The sequence below is a fragment of the Penicillium cataractarum genome (assembly GCF_028827025.1).
Source record: "Penicillium cataractarum strain IBT 29864 chromosome Unknown utg000007l, whole genome shotgun sequence".
Classification (NCBI taxonomy): Eukaryota; Fungi; Ascomycota; class Eurotiomycetes; order Eurotiales; family Aspergillaceae; genus Penicillium; species Penicillium cataractarum.
The window spans coordinates 2,053,227-2,069,547 of NW_026622743.1; the positions used below are offsets into that span (position 1 = coordinate 2,053,227).

A 16,321-nucleotide genomic window follows, 5' to 3' on the forward strand; every position below is an offset into this window, starting at 1 on the left:
ACTATCTGTGTTAGGTGGCGCGTGGATTCCCCATGAAAGTCAGCCAGAAGCTCCGCTGGGAACTTGCATTGCAGCATAAAAGAGGACGATCGGAGATGAAGGGGAGGGTGGAAGTTGGATGGGAGTAGAGTGTCGAAGTAGAAGTAGAAGGGGTGGTGGGTGGGGTGAGGTTGGACCCGGATGATTGGAACCAGGATGTGCGGAGATTAAAACAAGTCGAGTCACAGTGTCAGAGAGGAAAAAAGGAAACCTTTTAGGACTACAGTTTTACACTCCGTTTTGTATTTGAACCTTTTTTTCTTTTTTTTTTTTTTTCAATTTATTTTGATCTGATTTGATTTGATTTTGACTTTTTCTTCTTTGCTTCTTACGATAACGCAGGAACTGGGAAATCCCAAGTCTTTTCTCATCTCCACTACGGAGTGTATCCAGTTCTTTTGCCTTTTTGATTGCTCCTCATTTTCTATTTTAGTGCCGCTGACACAGCGATCCTGATCGCCGTATCAAATACGAGCCTTCATCCTAGCCTGCTAGGACGACAAAACTAAATCCTCCGTCACTAGTGGCTAGAATGGGAACAACTAAACTAGTCCAACTACAGACTTCTACCCAGGGACCACGAAGGAAGAACCCAGGATTTGCAAACCCACGGAGTTCGGAGAACGATTGATGTGTAAAAATCCTAAATCCCTGGGCTGATCCAGGAACTATATCCGCCACGATTAACCCGTTTGGATGGATTCCTCCGTACGGGGGCGTCTAGATATGCTCCATAGTCTACCCCGATTCACCCACTTATCACGATGGGGCGTATACTGATTTAGGGTCTAGCAAATGGGTTAATTATTTAGTGATATTTTAACCTCTTTTACTACTAACATTTCCGTTTCTTCCGGCGGGGTGGGGAGCCAAGAAAGGGTATTCGCAATCAAGGAAGAAATCATTTCAAACTGGGCCTGCATCTTGCTGCATTGGACAATTTACAATTTACACCAAGCCCTCCCAGGGTCGATCCGGATTGGGCTATAAGCAATGACGGATTTGATGTGCAGTCAGGGAAAAAAAATACCTACCAAGGTAGTATTGCAACAATGATGTAGCACCTCGCACTGTCGGCCCCCTTTCCCTCTTCCCAGTTCCCCACTCCATGGGGGATCGTCTGGATGATCCTACATTACGGAGTATATGTACTACAGTAGTTAAGTACTTTGATATTTTTATCCTCTTTCTCCGAGGGCGAAACGGATCACCTCGGGTCTCGGTGAACTCTGGATTCTGGAAAAGGGGGGCCGAATGGTTTAGGTGGTTCTGGAGGGGGACGATCACCTCAAGCCACCAAAGGGGGGGGGGGGATAATCAGCGGAAATGCAACAATTTCTTAGGGCTTGGGGTAATTCGGAGGGGCCCGAGTGGCTGCTTAAGCCTAGTAATTAGTGCTGTTAGACTGTTAGACCTGTAGTGGTTCTGGTTCCATGCAGGAGCTAATAATCAAGAAACCAAAAGATAACTGGCAATGAGGAGCTGAGCATCACCATAGAGCCTTGATCAATCCCAGCTAGCCTTGCGCTGCTTTCCTGGTTTCTGCATAGTACTTCACGCGCCTTGGGTCGTGATATTTTCCGTCGGCGGCTATATGTCTCGAGAATTGCCTAGCTCTTGCTATGCTGCCTTAGTTCTCTACTCTGTACTCCGTACTCCGAACTGTTTTCCGTCCACCATTCAAAGAATGGATCCTCTGCATCGAACCAGTAGTCCCGGCGCAGGGCGGATCCAAAGAGAGAATTTTGTTGCGAAGATTATTGATCCATCACCACGGATGATAGTGGAGACAGCCTCGAATATCAACGGAGTTCTTTCCGATAGGGAGAGAAGACTAAGAAAGGAAATAAAAAAAAAAAAGGCAAGAAGGCAAGAAGGCATCCTCGGCGATCAAAAGTCAAGCTTCGGAGTCGACAGAAGCCGAGTCTACCAGTAGCGGCCGAGATGACCAAGGGAGCTTAGTAGAAGCACTAGCACGAGCACGAGTACGGGGAGATGGGACGGAGGTACGGAGTAAGTTAGTAACACTATGGAGCACGACTTCAGGGCCAGTCGGCAAATCTGAAACCTTTGGAGGCGGGTGCATCGAGCAAAATGCCGAAAACGTTCTGTTCGTGACGGAGATCGGTTCTTGCGAGTGGAGCCGAGTGACTAAAGGGACTTTAGTGACTTGGTCCGTGTGGAGACCTGTTCGAGGAGGGATTTGTATGATTCATGTAGGATCAAAGTCGGAGATGGAACGTATGAATATTTCTACAGAGCAGAAAGGGGTGAATGATGTGTGATGTGTTGGTGGTAAAGGACAGGGAACGGAAATTCCAAGGAAATTCCTAAGGCTGGCTGAAATGCCTCGTCCTTTTCTCCTCCCTCTTCCCCTTTTTTTCCTAGGTCCACTTTCAGCCTCCCTCTTCTTCATATTCTTCCCCCCCTCTTTCCACCACCTTTCTGGTTTCATGAAAAAAATATTATCAATCGGCCGCGTGCCTGATCGACGGGGATTTGACAGGCAGAACAAAAAGAAAAAGGTGGAGCCGCTCTAGCCAGGAGCTAACGTTGAGGTTGAGGAGAAATTCGAAAAGCGCCATCCTTGCGAGACAAAATACATAATTAAGGAATTCTATGCTCAGGATCAACTCCACCGGAACCTTCAAGCACCGATGCGCCGATGTCCCATAGCTCCGTACGGTAGTGGTACAGCAGCTCCGTCAAGACTCAAGGAACGATCCTGGATCGTGGTGAAGTGTTATTATCCTTCTGGTGGGTAACGACAGGGAATATTGATGGATCACCCACGACACCAGTGGCGCATTCGGCGCTGATTCGTTCTTGACTTTGCCGATGGAGCCTATCAGCTGTTTGAGATTTTTTACTAGACCGTCATCGTGGACACGTCCCATTCCTTTCAAAGGTTCTAGCAGTATTCACTATTCACAAAGTACAGTATGCTGTACTGTATTGAGGTCCTCCGTTTAAAGTCCAGTATTCTTCCCTCCTATAGAATTTGCTATAACTTTTTCTGTCTACCTCGGTCATGCAAGGTGTCTAGCGCGTAAACTGGCTGCTGGATCCAAAAGAAGAACCAGTCCAGTCCTAATGGGTACTAGAAACAGAACGCTAGGTCTGCCGGGACTTGCACAGCGCACCGACCCTCCGACATTATTTTTCGCCATGTGGGTGAAATGTGACCCGGTTCTAAACACTAATGGACGTGCTCCTTGACAGGGGGTGGATCCTGACTCCACCGTTTTTCTACACAGCATGACTTTTGACTCTGGTGCCATGTGGACCGTTCAGCTTTCTTTTTTCCCATTCATTGCTATTCTTTCTTCAGCCTGTTGGACTAGTGGCAAGAAGGCGTTTACAAACAATAGACAAAAACTTAAACATTTCCCCCCCCAATCCCTGGAGATCACCCGCAAAAAACACAAGTTAGCCAAGTTGCCAACACCACTGTAGGCTGCAGCCGCCTCTCCCACGACAGTGACACACTAGCCCAGGATCATGACGCTCTGCTGATCCCGGTCCTGGCATATGGACTAGCACCTGCACTGGTCCAGGATAGGTAACATCTCCGTTCAAGATCTCACCCGCCCTCCCCATGGCCCATGGCCCAGGTGCTGGCCCTGGGACCCGGGAGATTGGGGAACACTACTGGTCAATAGCCCACATGCATGTGCTACTATACCCGATTCAGTAGGTATGGAGTGAGCTAATTAATATTGGCTCTATTTCCATATTTCCCAAACACGAATCAGATACGGAAGGAAATATTGAACAACCAGTATCATGCTTTGAATGGGGTGCGTGGGTTAATTTCTCGTATACAAGGCGTACTCGTATCCTTGATTTCCTGGGTATTTTGCAGCTGGGCCATCCATGATAATCTTAATGTGGCGCGTTTATTGTATATTGTTTAGTGTAGTCTGAGCCGGGGTTCTAAACAATGGCCGTGTTTTGTTCTTCTTCTTTTCTTTCATTGTTCTTTGGGGAATCGTTCATATGCAGCATGGCTTGGACTAACGGCTAGAACCTGGCTAGAAGAGACATGGAGGTTTCACTCTAATTAAGATCTAACGGTTATAGCCGACGGAACGACGAAGCCAGGATCCGAGTCATGGTATCGCCACATCACTAAACCTGCAACTCCTGGGCAAAAGATATGGGGAGTGATGTATCGTGTTTATCCCGGATAAATGAATCCTTCCGTTGTCGTCATACACCCCTCTTAAAGCCCATACGAGATCAATGCTCAGGTTAGGTTCAACCGGGCCGGTCGAATGCATGTCATGAATTAGGAATGCATTATCCCTGTCAACTTGTAATTACCGGATCTTATTATTCGGTAATCAGCATTATCAAGGATGACCGTAACGAAGGCTTCTTTTTTCATATGTGCCCACGCTCGGAGTTCTTTTCCCCGGATGGTTGAGAGGAAATGGAGATTAGAGCTTATATCGTGCGGAGCGGAATCTACCAAACCCCGAGGGCCATACTGACGAGAGTTTACTCTTGAAGAATTCTCCAGCAACCTACTCTGGCTGTTGCTGCTCGTGCTTGTTGGAAGTAAAGTACGAGATCGATTCTTGATGTGGATCATTTTAGCTCATTTCAGGAAGCCATACCCATGATCCTCCACTCTGCTACATCTCCTCTCCACTCTGATCTTGTCAAGGAGTGCATTATAGAAATATTACGGCATCAGAAATGAGTTTCACGGTGCTCCCCCAGGCTGATACTTTTATCTAACTACTCGGCAGAAGAATCTAGAAGACAAGACGCCACCTCATCTGAGACTCGAATCATAGAATTCCATTATTTTGACTTTTAGATGGCGTCTACACTTTCCGTGTTGTACCCGTGAAAATGCTTAGTTGAACCAAGTGGCGCCTGCACTAGTTGTTCGTATTAGCGTTGCTGGTTCCGGGTTTTGGTCCTAAGTAAGTATGCACAGCGACTCCAGACTAGAAACGTGGGAATTCCACCATGGGCACTAACGACGTCCAGTAGCAAGTCCTAAGAAAATCCTTAATCAAGCTTAGATTCCTTATCCATCGGGATTCGGGCAACTTGTCCCTCCCGCCATAGATCCCACAATCTTAGTCTCAACTTTCCGAAATATATCCCGCTTCTCATCGGTATCCGCCGAAATAGTCGAGAGCAGCTATTTTGCTGTGAGGGACTCAGATGTGATACAATGGCTTGTTGCAGATCCAACAACATATGTTAGAGATTCATTGAAAGGACAATCCCTCCACCCAATACATCTCAATCATTATACCCAAGAGGCACAGCATAGATCGAAAGTTTCATGCTCCATCTCGATCTTTGCAGCCCCGAATCTCAACCGGACACTTACATCTCACAACGGAGATAAGTAGCCACCCTAAGGAATCCACGTCATGATCAGATTCTTAAAGGTCTCACCTGAACGAACACCAGTAAACTCTACCGGAAAGTCTCCAGCCACGAAACCACACTAACGGACAACGATGAGGCTGAACAAACAACAAACCAAATACAACCAAAATCTGGATGGAGACCAAACCCAACTCCGCCCCCACCGTAACTCGGACGATCCCACCAACCGGGGTGATTTATACTCCGATCCTACAATCATCATCCACCTGGTAGGCTGGTCACCAACTACAGCACTACTTCGTACAGGTACTCCGTACTTGCTTTTCTGTGACGATGGCGGCCATGATCGGCCGATCCTACTTTCCTCCCAGTGCCCACATCATAGTAGATCCCACCGGTCCGTCAGGGGGTCGTTGACTAGTCGTCGGATACGATTGCCTAGACTAACTACATACTGTTACTGCTGCGAATTGAGTTGACGCCGGCCGTTTGGGGGGATGTGGTCCAGGACCAGTGCAGGACAAGACCATGCATTGACTCCGTAAACCGTCAATCATAGTTATCCACTCTTCTACCTATCCTACCCTTAGTCTACCCACTCTATTACCCACTACAGTACGGAGCAAAAGCTGTGTACAGCTGTTAGGTAGCTCTTAGCTCTCTTTGTCTTTACTGCTCCACCGGGTCCCCCTCCCAATTGAGCAAGCCCTTGGTGGCTCCTTTTGTTCGATCTTGAGACACTCTAGTCCAGCTAATGGTGGGCTGTCACTATTTTACCTTTCCGTTGGCGCCGGAGACCCCGGAGGGCGCGAACTAAACCTCCTCCTCCTTGTTTAGTTAGGTCGACCACAGGGGGCCGACTTTGCTGATCAGATCATCAGACAGACAGACTTACGGCATTAGAGAGTTGCACTGCAGGGCCAAGCAACCAGCCAAGTACTTTTTCATCTCCTTGGCTGACTGCTGGGATACTATTGCCGGGCTGACACTTGTCCATTTGGCCAGGCTGTAGAGTTCTCTTCCCCCCCCGTACTGTTGTTACCACAGTAGATATGGCTACTCCAAGAATACATTGATTCCCCTGGAATCCTTGATTGATTAACTTCCCTTGGCAGTTAACTCTACCGGAATACTGTCGCGTGCCACTGGATGATTTACCTCGGGGGGACCGCCCCACGAGGGGTTTTGGGCATGTGATACCATATTTATTTGACTGGTGGATGCAAGAGTGAAAAAATAACTGGAAATGGCAATTTCGCAGAATTGGTACTGTACTTCAAGTCGTAGATCCCGGTCTGTTAGCCACAGGCGCCACCAAATAATCAATCAATTTAACAAATGAATAAGTTAATAACACCATCTACGTGCTAACTAGAACGTGGCTTAACAATACTGGACTAGGGTATGCTTGCGAGGTCTCCGCGGCCCCAGCGCAGCCGTTTTTTGGTACGACCCAAAGCTACAATCTTGACGTTCCAGAGTCCTACAAGCTAGTATCCAGTATTGTACAGGGTGATCGCCATTCTCGGCGAAGGACTAATATCTTTCCGTTGTACTTCCTGGCCAAGGTCTAGACTCATGCCTGGTACAATTTTCATCTAGGCATTGGATACATCCATGGTTAAATCATTCTCGGTGTCTTGGCTTTTCAGCCTCGGTAGAACACGGCGGCAGTCCCTAGTGAAATGCCGTAGTAGGCACTCGATCGTGTTGGCCCAAGCTCCTCCACTCCGATGCAAACAAGCTTATCAAAGATCCAAAATGCAAGAATTTGTAGTCTTTCAAGATTCATACATGATATATTGAGTCATAACATCGTCAACAGCACCCCCCATCCATGAGCCCCGGCACAAAAGCCCTGTAATGCCTAGTTTCAAACTCCATACTCCCATCACTTGCCCAATTTTCCATGAAGTATATAGAATGGTATACCCACCCTGAACTTCAATCATTGCTTCCGAGCTGCCTGAAGCTCTCCGAGTACCATACCAACACCCTCAATGACTGTACCCCATTCAATCTCGTGCACCCGCTTCTCAAATACCTCCAGATCCTCATCCTGACCCTTCACGAACGGAATTTCCCGCACGAGAATCGGCTGGCCCATGTCCACCTCAGAGATGACATCGTGGATCATCACACCAGTCTTATCAATCTTGCCCTCCATCCATGCAGCATGAGCGCGCTCAATCGCATTCTGCATAATAAGCATATCAGTAACACTGTCCGAAAGCCAATATAGCAAAAAAGACCCTCTCCCTAAACCAAGAAAGAGGAATTGATATACTCACCACACCATTAAACGCCCCCGGCAGCGCAGGATGCAAATTAACAATCCGCACATTCGCGTTCTCCAACGGCGACAAGAACTGCGGAGACAGGATATGCATGAAACCAAGACAAACGACCAACTCTGGCTGATCAGCCAGAATCAGACGAGCCAGCTCGGCATCGTACTCCTCCCGCGCGGCCTGTACGCCCTCGGGCGTCGCCGGGTGTGCTTTCTTGTACTTGACAAGATTGTGGTATTCGGTTGGGATGGAGGCCTTGCGGGCACGTTCGAGGCCGAAGGCGTCTTTGCGGTTGGAGAGGACGCGGATTAGTTGGGCGTTTAGGGCGCCCGCGTGGACTTTGTCGATGACGGCTTGGAGGTTGGTGCCGCTGCCGGAGATGAGGATTGTTGTGCGGATTGGAGAGGTCATTTTGAGAGGATTGGGGTGTTTGGGAGATGGTGTAGGTAGTGTGGTTGTTTTTTTTGAGGGATGGTGGGGGAGGATGTCGTTGCGGGGAGCGGGCTTGGAGGGGTTGCTGATGGTTCACGATTGGTATGTGTTTGCGGGTTGAAGATGGGATTTTGGCCTCATAGAAGACTAATTGAGGTATTCGGTAGAGTATGGAACTGTAAAATCGCACCTGTACAAGCTCCAAATGCAGAAGTGGTCTCTGGTGATGTCGAGCTTTCATCCCGCGCTGGAAAAATTTACAATCACGTGAGCGGGGCATCGCCGACTCCGGAGATAATCTATGAGACCGTGGGTTAAGAATAACGAGAACAAATTACAGCAAATGGACAACTAGGATACGATCTATAACAGGAATTGATTGGTCAAGTAATTTCGACTGTCCTAGGAGAAAATTACAGAATAGGATGGAATTCCCAATGAGTAGTTCATCAGAGGCCGTCAAACCAACGAACGCAAGACGCAGTAATTGCAGGCGATGAACCGAGACGCCTCGTAAAAGCAGATGGTCGCTTTCCAGAAGAACCGCAGAACTTCTAGACTTCGATTCGATGACCAATGAAAAGGAAACAACCAATATACGAAAACGACCGAAAGCGGCGCGACAGAATAAAAAATTGCCGTGGGGATATCCGAGGAAGAAATTTCGTAAAGGCTATAAGCAGACGCTGGAATGCTAATGTTCAATGAGTAGAGTTATGTAGGGCCGATGGCCATAGGTGAGTTTGTTCAGGATGGGAAGTTTGATGCACATATGTGCTGGCCCTAATCGGAAAATTAGATGGCCGTGCCCTCAGGAGCAGGGTTGGAAGCAGGCTCGACTCCTGCTGAGCCCTCGTCATTCGATGCCTCTTGAACACCTTGGCCTCGGCAGAGAGGGCAAGAGTTTCGGCCCGTGGTTAACCACTGTAATATCCAAGTTAGTAAGACCAGTGAATCAAAGATAGAATTACAAAGGCAACGTACCTGGTCAATGCAATCCCTATGGAACACGTGTTTGCACTTGGCCAACTCTCGGACTTCCTCAGCCACTTCATAGTCACTCAAGCAGATCAGACAACGCTCGCCGTCCTGGATCTGGATGGCGCCAGCGCCATCAACAGACTCTGCGACCAACGAACCTGAATACTCAACAAGGCGGAAAAGACCACCAGCAGAGTTGACGTCGTCTTGAGAGGCAACGGGGGGCTTGGCAGGGCCAAGGAGTGACGATAGCAAGATCATGTCCTCGTATGTAGGGTTATCAGTGAAAAGACTTGGCGTCGTCAGGGCCGGGTGGTTTTCCGACAGATTGGTTCCAACGACGTAGATCAGCCAGCTTCGACCACCACTTGGAGGGGGTTGGTCAGGTTCAACCACGCCGTTTCGACGAAGGGATCCAGAGCCAAGTGCGCGGTGGCGAGCAAACTCTGCATCACTCCGTCGTCGCTGTCTGGCGGCACTAGGTGGAGCTGCCTCTTCTGAAGGATCGACCGTTGGCTGCAAGGGCCGGTTCTCATGAAGATGGGGCAAATGAGTCGGCGACAAGGTCGAAGATGAGGAGGGCCTGCGACTTGGGGTCGAAGTTCCCGATGAGACAGCTGACATGCCTGGCTCCGCGGGAGTTGATGGCGGCGGGTGCGGACCAGGTGGGCTGTCGGACTGGGGTGCCGAAGCAAACGGATAGAACGGAGGTAGAGGGCGAGGTCCGGCGTCCGACATTCTTCGTGAGATGTTTGGTCCCGGCTGGCGAGGGATCTCTAGAGGGATGCCTCCAGGCCGAGCTTGACGAGCCGCGTGCAATCTGGATCGCGCATCCGCCCGCTGTGCGAGATCACCAGCGCCTTCTGGAGGTCGTGGAATAGCGTTAGGTGGCAAGAATGGCAGCCCGAGCAAAGCATCCAAACCTGCGCCACCAGGAGCTGGTCGTCCCTCGTCGCCATGGCCTCCATTTCCCGCAGGGACTGATCGAACACCGACCACAACCAGGGTGACCGTCCGGCCTTCGGCTCCTTCCGAGGGCTCGTCGATGGACATTCCGTCCGACTGAGGACCTGAATTTTCAGAACTATTTGGACCTCGTGCCTGCGACCCAGCACCGAGAGGGGAGTCGGAGTTGGCAAACCGGAAAACTCGTAAGAAGTTCACAGGAGCCGCTGGCGCTTCGGGCCCAGGCTGACTAGCTCCTTCTTCTGCCGGCGATGACTGCTGCGCTGGGGCGGTCGTGACATGCTGCAAACTTTGAATAAAGTTCTCAAGCGAGCCATCTACGCCTTCATTACCCAGCGCTTGGATATTTGGGAGCGCTGGGCCCGTGGTGCCAGAGAGCTGCGCTGCGATTGCAGCTGCAGCGAGCTGCAGGACCCGAGAGAGAGGCGTTTGTTCTTCTCGCCGCATGGCCCGAGCCGCTCGTGCTCGAAGAAGACTGGGAAGGGCACGGGATCCCACTAGACCAGCGTTCGTCTGATGAGCCGAAAGTGGTCGGTCTGGTTGCACACCAGGCTCGACTGAATCCAACTCGGGCAGAGGCTCACCAAAGTCAAGGCGGGTATCCATAGCACTGGGAAGGTCGCCACTGAACGATGAGCTTCTTCCGTGGGAAGAGGGAATATCCGATGCAGGTTGTCCAAACATATGAGAGATAGGAGTTGACAATGAATGACGCACGCGCTGGAGACGGGCTCGCCGCCAGGACGCGCGGTTGGACTCTGGCAATCGTTCCGCAGATGAATCGAGAAGCGAGGAACTCGTACCTCCATCCGACATTGCCGACGAGTCAGCACGTTGGGGAATGAAATAAGGCCCCCGAGTGTTACGGCGGCGGATGACTCCTCTAGATCCCAGGGCACTGAAAGGGCTAAACCGACCACTACTGTGTGCACTTTCAGACCGCGGGGGCGTTCTTGAGACCAGACCATGCCTGTGAGCATGGCCTTCCGCTGGCGTCTCCTCTTGGCTGCTGAGAAGACCGCGAATGACTGAATTGGGCAGAATTCTGGACCCTAGGCGTGACATAGTAGACTGTCTCCTTGCTGCCATCCGCGCAATCGCTGCCGACCGATATTCACGCGCGCTCGGTTCATGTTCGGAGGTCTCCTCTTCAATGCTTCGCATCTGTTGTGGGAACCCCCCAGAGTATCGCATGGGCTGCTGCCATGATTCCGGCAGCTCATGTAGCTGGCCAGGTGACGGATCTTGCCCGTTGTGTAGATTCGACTCCATCCCGGACGATGAGCCCGCCTCTCCACCTTGCTCAGTAGGTCGTCCGTTGTTCATATCTTCATCCCTCAGAACCGAATTGTGGTCTATCGAGAACGGCACGTAGTCCGGATGGCTAGTGTCAGAGGGATCTCGTGGCGTCGAAGCCGACTGTCCCATAGTAGCAAGTTGCGATAGTGAAGACTAGGTAAAGAGAGCGTTATGAACGGTCTACTGCCATAAGAATTTCCAAATCGCTCGCTAGTCGCGACCGTACCAACCCCGATTCCTAGCCCGATTGTAGGTTCGCTTTGGATGACCCAGTTGTTTTGAATGCGAAATCCTCAGTCTCTTTCCTCAGTCAAACACGCCACTACCTTGTTATCAGCCTGTCTGTGGCGTTACGTCGAGTGCTGTAGCGCGCACTATCGGGGTCGAGGTTGGGCGGGAGCTGGGGGAAGTATCGAGACAAAGGAAAGCTGACGGGTATGTGAGAAGAGACCGGTCAGGAGGCGGTTTTTGTGAGATGGGCCGACTGTCCAACACAGCGTACTACGACCGATGGTCTCGAATGGTCTGACAAGCGTCTGGCACAGCCCACACTCAATGTACCGTACCCAATATACCCGCCGAGCAGCGTCTGGATGGCAGAGGAGATGATCGGAAGGCCCGGCGGCGCCTAAAGGGAGAAGGAGATCGGCGGGGTCGAGTAGGAAATGAGGGCCCGAGGGGGAGGATAAGGAGAAGGAATAAATCGAAAGAAGTAAGGAGAAGGAAGGTGAGAGGTGGGAGGCGAGAGGAGGAAGACGTATGTGAGCGATAGCGAATGACGATAACGGGGGAGTGTTTGCTTGATTTGCTTTCCCGTTGATGGCGGTCTATCGGTCTATCGGCATCAAGTCAGGTCTCAGCTAGAATTAACCTTACACTTCTCCTCCATCGTTGAGTACAGAGGTTAAGGTACTGTACTACCTAAGGTTCTCGACGGTTCTCTCAATTAGTCAGAGTTGACCTTGCCCCAGCCCAACCTTGGGACTTATTTGGCACTCCCCCAATCTCCACTCTCCGATCTACCCGATCTACCAAATTCTTGCTCGGCCGCGGCTGCTTGATTTTCACCTGGCGTGTTTCTAGTTTTCGAGCAGCCCCGCATGGGAGTCGCGCCTCACTGAGTATATGGCGCCCGCCCTGTCGGCTTCCTCCTTTTCTCTGCCACTGCCCTCCTGGCTGCAGCCGACGAGCACTCGTGTTGCGCAATATGATCGCCGAAAACGCAAGAAGAGTGACGAATGGACCGACGAGGAGGGTGATGGTGCTGGATATACAACGGATGCCACGTCAGCTGGAGAGTCTGGCCCTGCTGGACCCTCGCTGATTCTGACGCCAAATGAATCTCATCAATACCGGATTGCTGGTCTGTCTTTTGACCAGGAACTGCCTGGAGGCAATTTCCCACACGGGCCAGCAAAGAGCGACCAGCCCAGAAAGGAAGCGAAACTACTGAGCCACCATCTCCGCGATCTGTCCTCATTATCCACCCCCGTATACCCTCCTCAGTCTGCGGCACACCAAGGCACTATTCGCCTCCAGCATCTCTCGGTATTAACCGCCATTCTGCACAAGTGTCTCCTCCAAGGAGATTACATTCGAGCCGGAAGAGCGTGGGGGCTTATTTTACGAGAAGAATTCCGTGGCTTCTCGGTGGACGTACGCAGTGAAGGAAGATGGGGGATTGGGGCTGAGATTCTACTACGTCGCGGTCAACAAGAGGCGTCGCAGCAAGCTTCTCGCTTCTCGTCCGATCCATCCATCCATCAGGAACGGACAGCCTTGCCATTCACTAAGAAGGGATTTGAAGAGGCTAAGGAATACTACGAAAGGCTAATTCTGAACCACCCCTATTCAAAAAGTGCCCCGCATGCGATATCTGCGTTGAGCTTTTATCCTGCGATGTTTGGACTATGGATCTACGTCACCCAGGAGGAGAGTCAGGCGGCTAGGAGCAACATCACCATCGACAGTGAGGATTCCTCTGATGAGCTTTCCGGCGACGAGGGCTCTTCAGCCGATTTTGATCGCCGGGGGTCAAATAAAAAACAGACTCTCGTTGCTGGTATACGAAAGCGCGAACTGGAGGAGGCGCAAAAGATTGCCACTCGCATGGACATGCTACTTGCCACACCTCCGTACTCCGATTCGCCTGAGCTACTGGAACTCCGAGGCATGGTATCACTTTGGGTTGGTGACTTGCTCGTTTCGTCTCTGGTGACTTTGCCTGACTCTGCGGACGAGTTCGATCCAGATGCAATGCATATGGATGATTCACCAGCCTCCATCGAAGCAAGACACGAACGGAGGCTCGCTCTGGAGAAAAGGGCAATGGAGATCAACAAATCAGAGGCTTTCCTCGAGAAAGCACAGAAACGTGGACGCGGTGTCGCGTACAACCTGGAACATCTCCACCTTGATGAGGATTCGGCCTCTGATTAGATTCCAAGTAATGGAATCTCTATCTATCCTACTTAAACATACATTGAAATTCGGTATGAAATAAAATAATATATCCCGACTTGGTTGGTTGTATCTGTCCAATACAGTAGAATACTCCCATGAAACCGGAAATCTAGACCAGACGGAAAATGAAGTCAGGTTTTCAAGTACAAGGAACTGTAAATTTGAACTTAGTTAACTGAGTACCGAATGGTCAGCTTTGATACCATTCTATTCTTTCATGATCAACTTTGTGCCACAGGGATGGCACATGCACGTGACTACGCGATTCTCTCGCGTCGGGCATCTGACCCTATTCAGGAATCCTTACCACCCCGACAGCCTATTCGCTAAAAGAAAGGTCTTGTTTTTAGGTCCCTCTTATAGGACTCTTCCACTCGTTCATCATGGGGGTGGGCGATTATGTCCACTCCAGGGAAGCTGGGCAGCCTCGTACAACGGGCAACTTGCCTCCATCCCAGCGCCAACTCCGGGCTGAGCAAGCAAAGGTGGAGGTACCCAACAACTACTTCAAGGAACCTGTTATGAATGGCCTTGGCCTATCGAGAGCGTTCCAAGCTTCTCCAGTACCCTCAGATCAATCTCGCGATCTCCCTGAAAACATTCCACCCCCTGCAAATAGAGGAGGGGGTCGACGGGACGCGTTTGATACCGACGTCGAGGCAATTGATGATTCAACTATTGCTGGAACCAGCGTGTTTGGTTTTGATGATCGCCAATCCCAAGCACCGTCCACGGTGAATGCTGGCGGCGAGACTACGTCGCCTCGGCCTTCTTACCTGCCTCGGCCTACACGTCGCTCTGGGAGGGAATCCTTCTACGGCGGCCTGGGAGACAAGGCAATGAAAAAGGCCGGATTCGACACCTCTGATGACGGCGAGGATACTGCTAGCCAACTCACTTCGTCTATCGGAGGAGACGACGAGATGACCGAAGTAATCCAAGAGCCGACAAAGCCAGCAGCGCCTGAAGAACCGATGACTTCTACTGAACCTAGAGAACCTGGCGGCTGGTACTTACCACATAAGCACCGATCCGGGGAAGAGCCGCTCAGCAAGCGCCTGGAGAACTTCTGGTCGGCGAGCAAAAGAGCATCACAGTCCATTGACCAAGTCCAAGCAGAAGCTCGTCAATCCGGTGCTATGGATATCGTCCCCGATGCTCAACCGCGCAAACTGGGCCACATGCTCCCGCCTCCCGGGGCAAGAAAAATCACTCTCCCGCACAGTATGTCCGGGACCCCGAGAACGCGCTTCAGTCCCCCGAAGCCTTCTCTCCTCGAGCAACTCGAGATATCACCAACTCGTCGTAGCTCCGAGCGATATGGCTCCGAGCCACCGCCCCAAGGTGGGCGAATGCTCAGCATGACAGCATTCCACCCAGCAGAGCACACCGACGACGACAGTCAGCACGATAATGGAATCGACGAAACCATTCGTATAAGCAGTAGACGACACAGCGGACACTCCACTCATGCCTTTGACATGACCAACATGTCCGACTTGAACCACGAAGATGACGAATTGACCCACGACCCATTTCTCAGCCATCAAACCTCAACCAAGCGTGGTCGTCGAAACACAGTCATCAAGACAAAGAAACGCCAACTAGAAGCAGACTACCCACCACAACTGCTGTACCAAAAATCCTTCACCGACCTGCAGGCCGAACCTTTCGACAAAGCGCCCACACCTACACCCTCCCCTCCTGCAAAATCTCCATCCCTGCCCCCAAACAACAGGCTTATATCGAATAGCCACTCACCGGACGACACGGCATCCCAGCTTCTCCAACTCGCAGACCAAGACCGACAGGCGTACCTATCGCGTATGTCCGTCGATGAATGGGAAGACTGTGGTGACCAGCTGATCGACCGATTCAGCCACCTTCTCACTCAGATGAAGAACCTGCGTCGCGCGCGTCGCCGCACAGCTGCGGTCTTTGAAGCTGAAGTCAAACGCCGCCATGAACTTGTCGAGGCGCAGGACTCGGAATTATCGACCAAGTTGAACGAAATGAGAACTGGAGGTGCTGAGGTCTTGCGGGGTCGAAGCACATGAACTGATGATCCTCCTTTGCGTTTCTTTATTTAAGGTGGCTTGTCTCGCGGTTCGCTTTTATTTGATATGCATAACCCTTTGTATGATATCCCGGGTCGATATGTCATTACGATCGACACTTTCAAGATATTCACCATATGCCCAATACCCATACTCCCCTAATGTTGTACCCTTTACGTCTTTTGTGTTCTCACTTGCTACGAGGAAGGATGGATGGGGAAGTTTTTGTTCCCATTTCCGGAAGAAATGTTTCTCTCTTATAATGTATGATATGTACAACCCCCACAGCTTAGACGACCAAGCCAAACTATACCACTTATGACTATTACCCGAATAAAAATCCAACCCGTAAAATGCCGCTAAACGCCAAGAGTAGCTTGCAATGTGAAAATCAAACAGAAACAGTGTCTGTAAGTATATCTCCCAGGATAGCCA

At 50.7% G+C, this 16,321-nt stretch overlaps 4 protein-coding genes across 4 annotated transcripts; 2 read left to right on the plus strand and 2 right to left on the minus strand.

Annotated features, from left to right (window-relative positions):
• Positions 1-7,345: 7,345 nt before the first annotated feature.
• On the minus strand, positions 7,346-8,099 carry N7496_008377 (phosphoribosylglycinamide formyltransferase; the record flags this gene model as incomplete). The annotated part of the gene is made up of 2 exons (XM_056701296.1): positions 7,346-7,594; positions 7,689-8,099. The coding sequence occupies 2 exons, from the start codon at positions 8,097-8,099 to the stop codon at positions 7,346-7,348; spliced, it is 660 nt and encodes a 219-aa protein (XP_056553359.1).
• Positions 8,100-8,915: 816 nt separating this feature from the next.
• On the minus strand, positions 8,916-11,495 carry N7496_008378 (RING-H2 finger protein; the record flags this gene model as incomplete). The annotated part of the gene is made up of 2 exons (XM_056701297.1): positions 8,916-9,044; positions 9,105-11,495. 2 exons carry the CDS (start codon positions 11,493-11,495, stop codon positions 8,916-8,918), a joined length of 2,520 nt encoding a protein of 839 aa, XP_056553360.1.
• Positions 11,496-12,491: 996 nt separating this feature from the next.
• Positions 12,492-13,805, plus strand: N7496_008379 (uncharacterized protein; the record flags this gene model as incomplete). The annotated part of the gene is made up of 1 exon (XM_056701298.1): positions 12,492-13,805. One exon carries the CDS (start codon positions 12,492-12,494, stop codon positions 13,803-13,805), a length of 1,314 nt encoding a protein of 437 aa, XP_056553361.1.
• Positions 13,806-14,212: 407 nt separating this feature from the next.
• Positions 14,213-15,886, plus strand: N7496_008380 (uncharacterized protein; the record flags this gene model as incomplete). The annotated part of the gene is made up of 1 exon (XM_056701299.1): positions 14,213-15,886. The coding sequence occupies one exon, from the start codon at positions 14,213-14,215 to the stop codon at positions 15,884-15,886; it is 1,674 nt and encodes a 557-aa protein (XP_056553362.1).
• Positions 15,887-16,321: the final 435 nt, after the last annotated feature.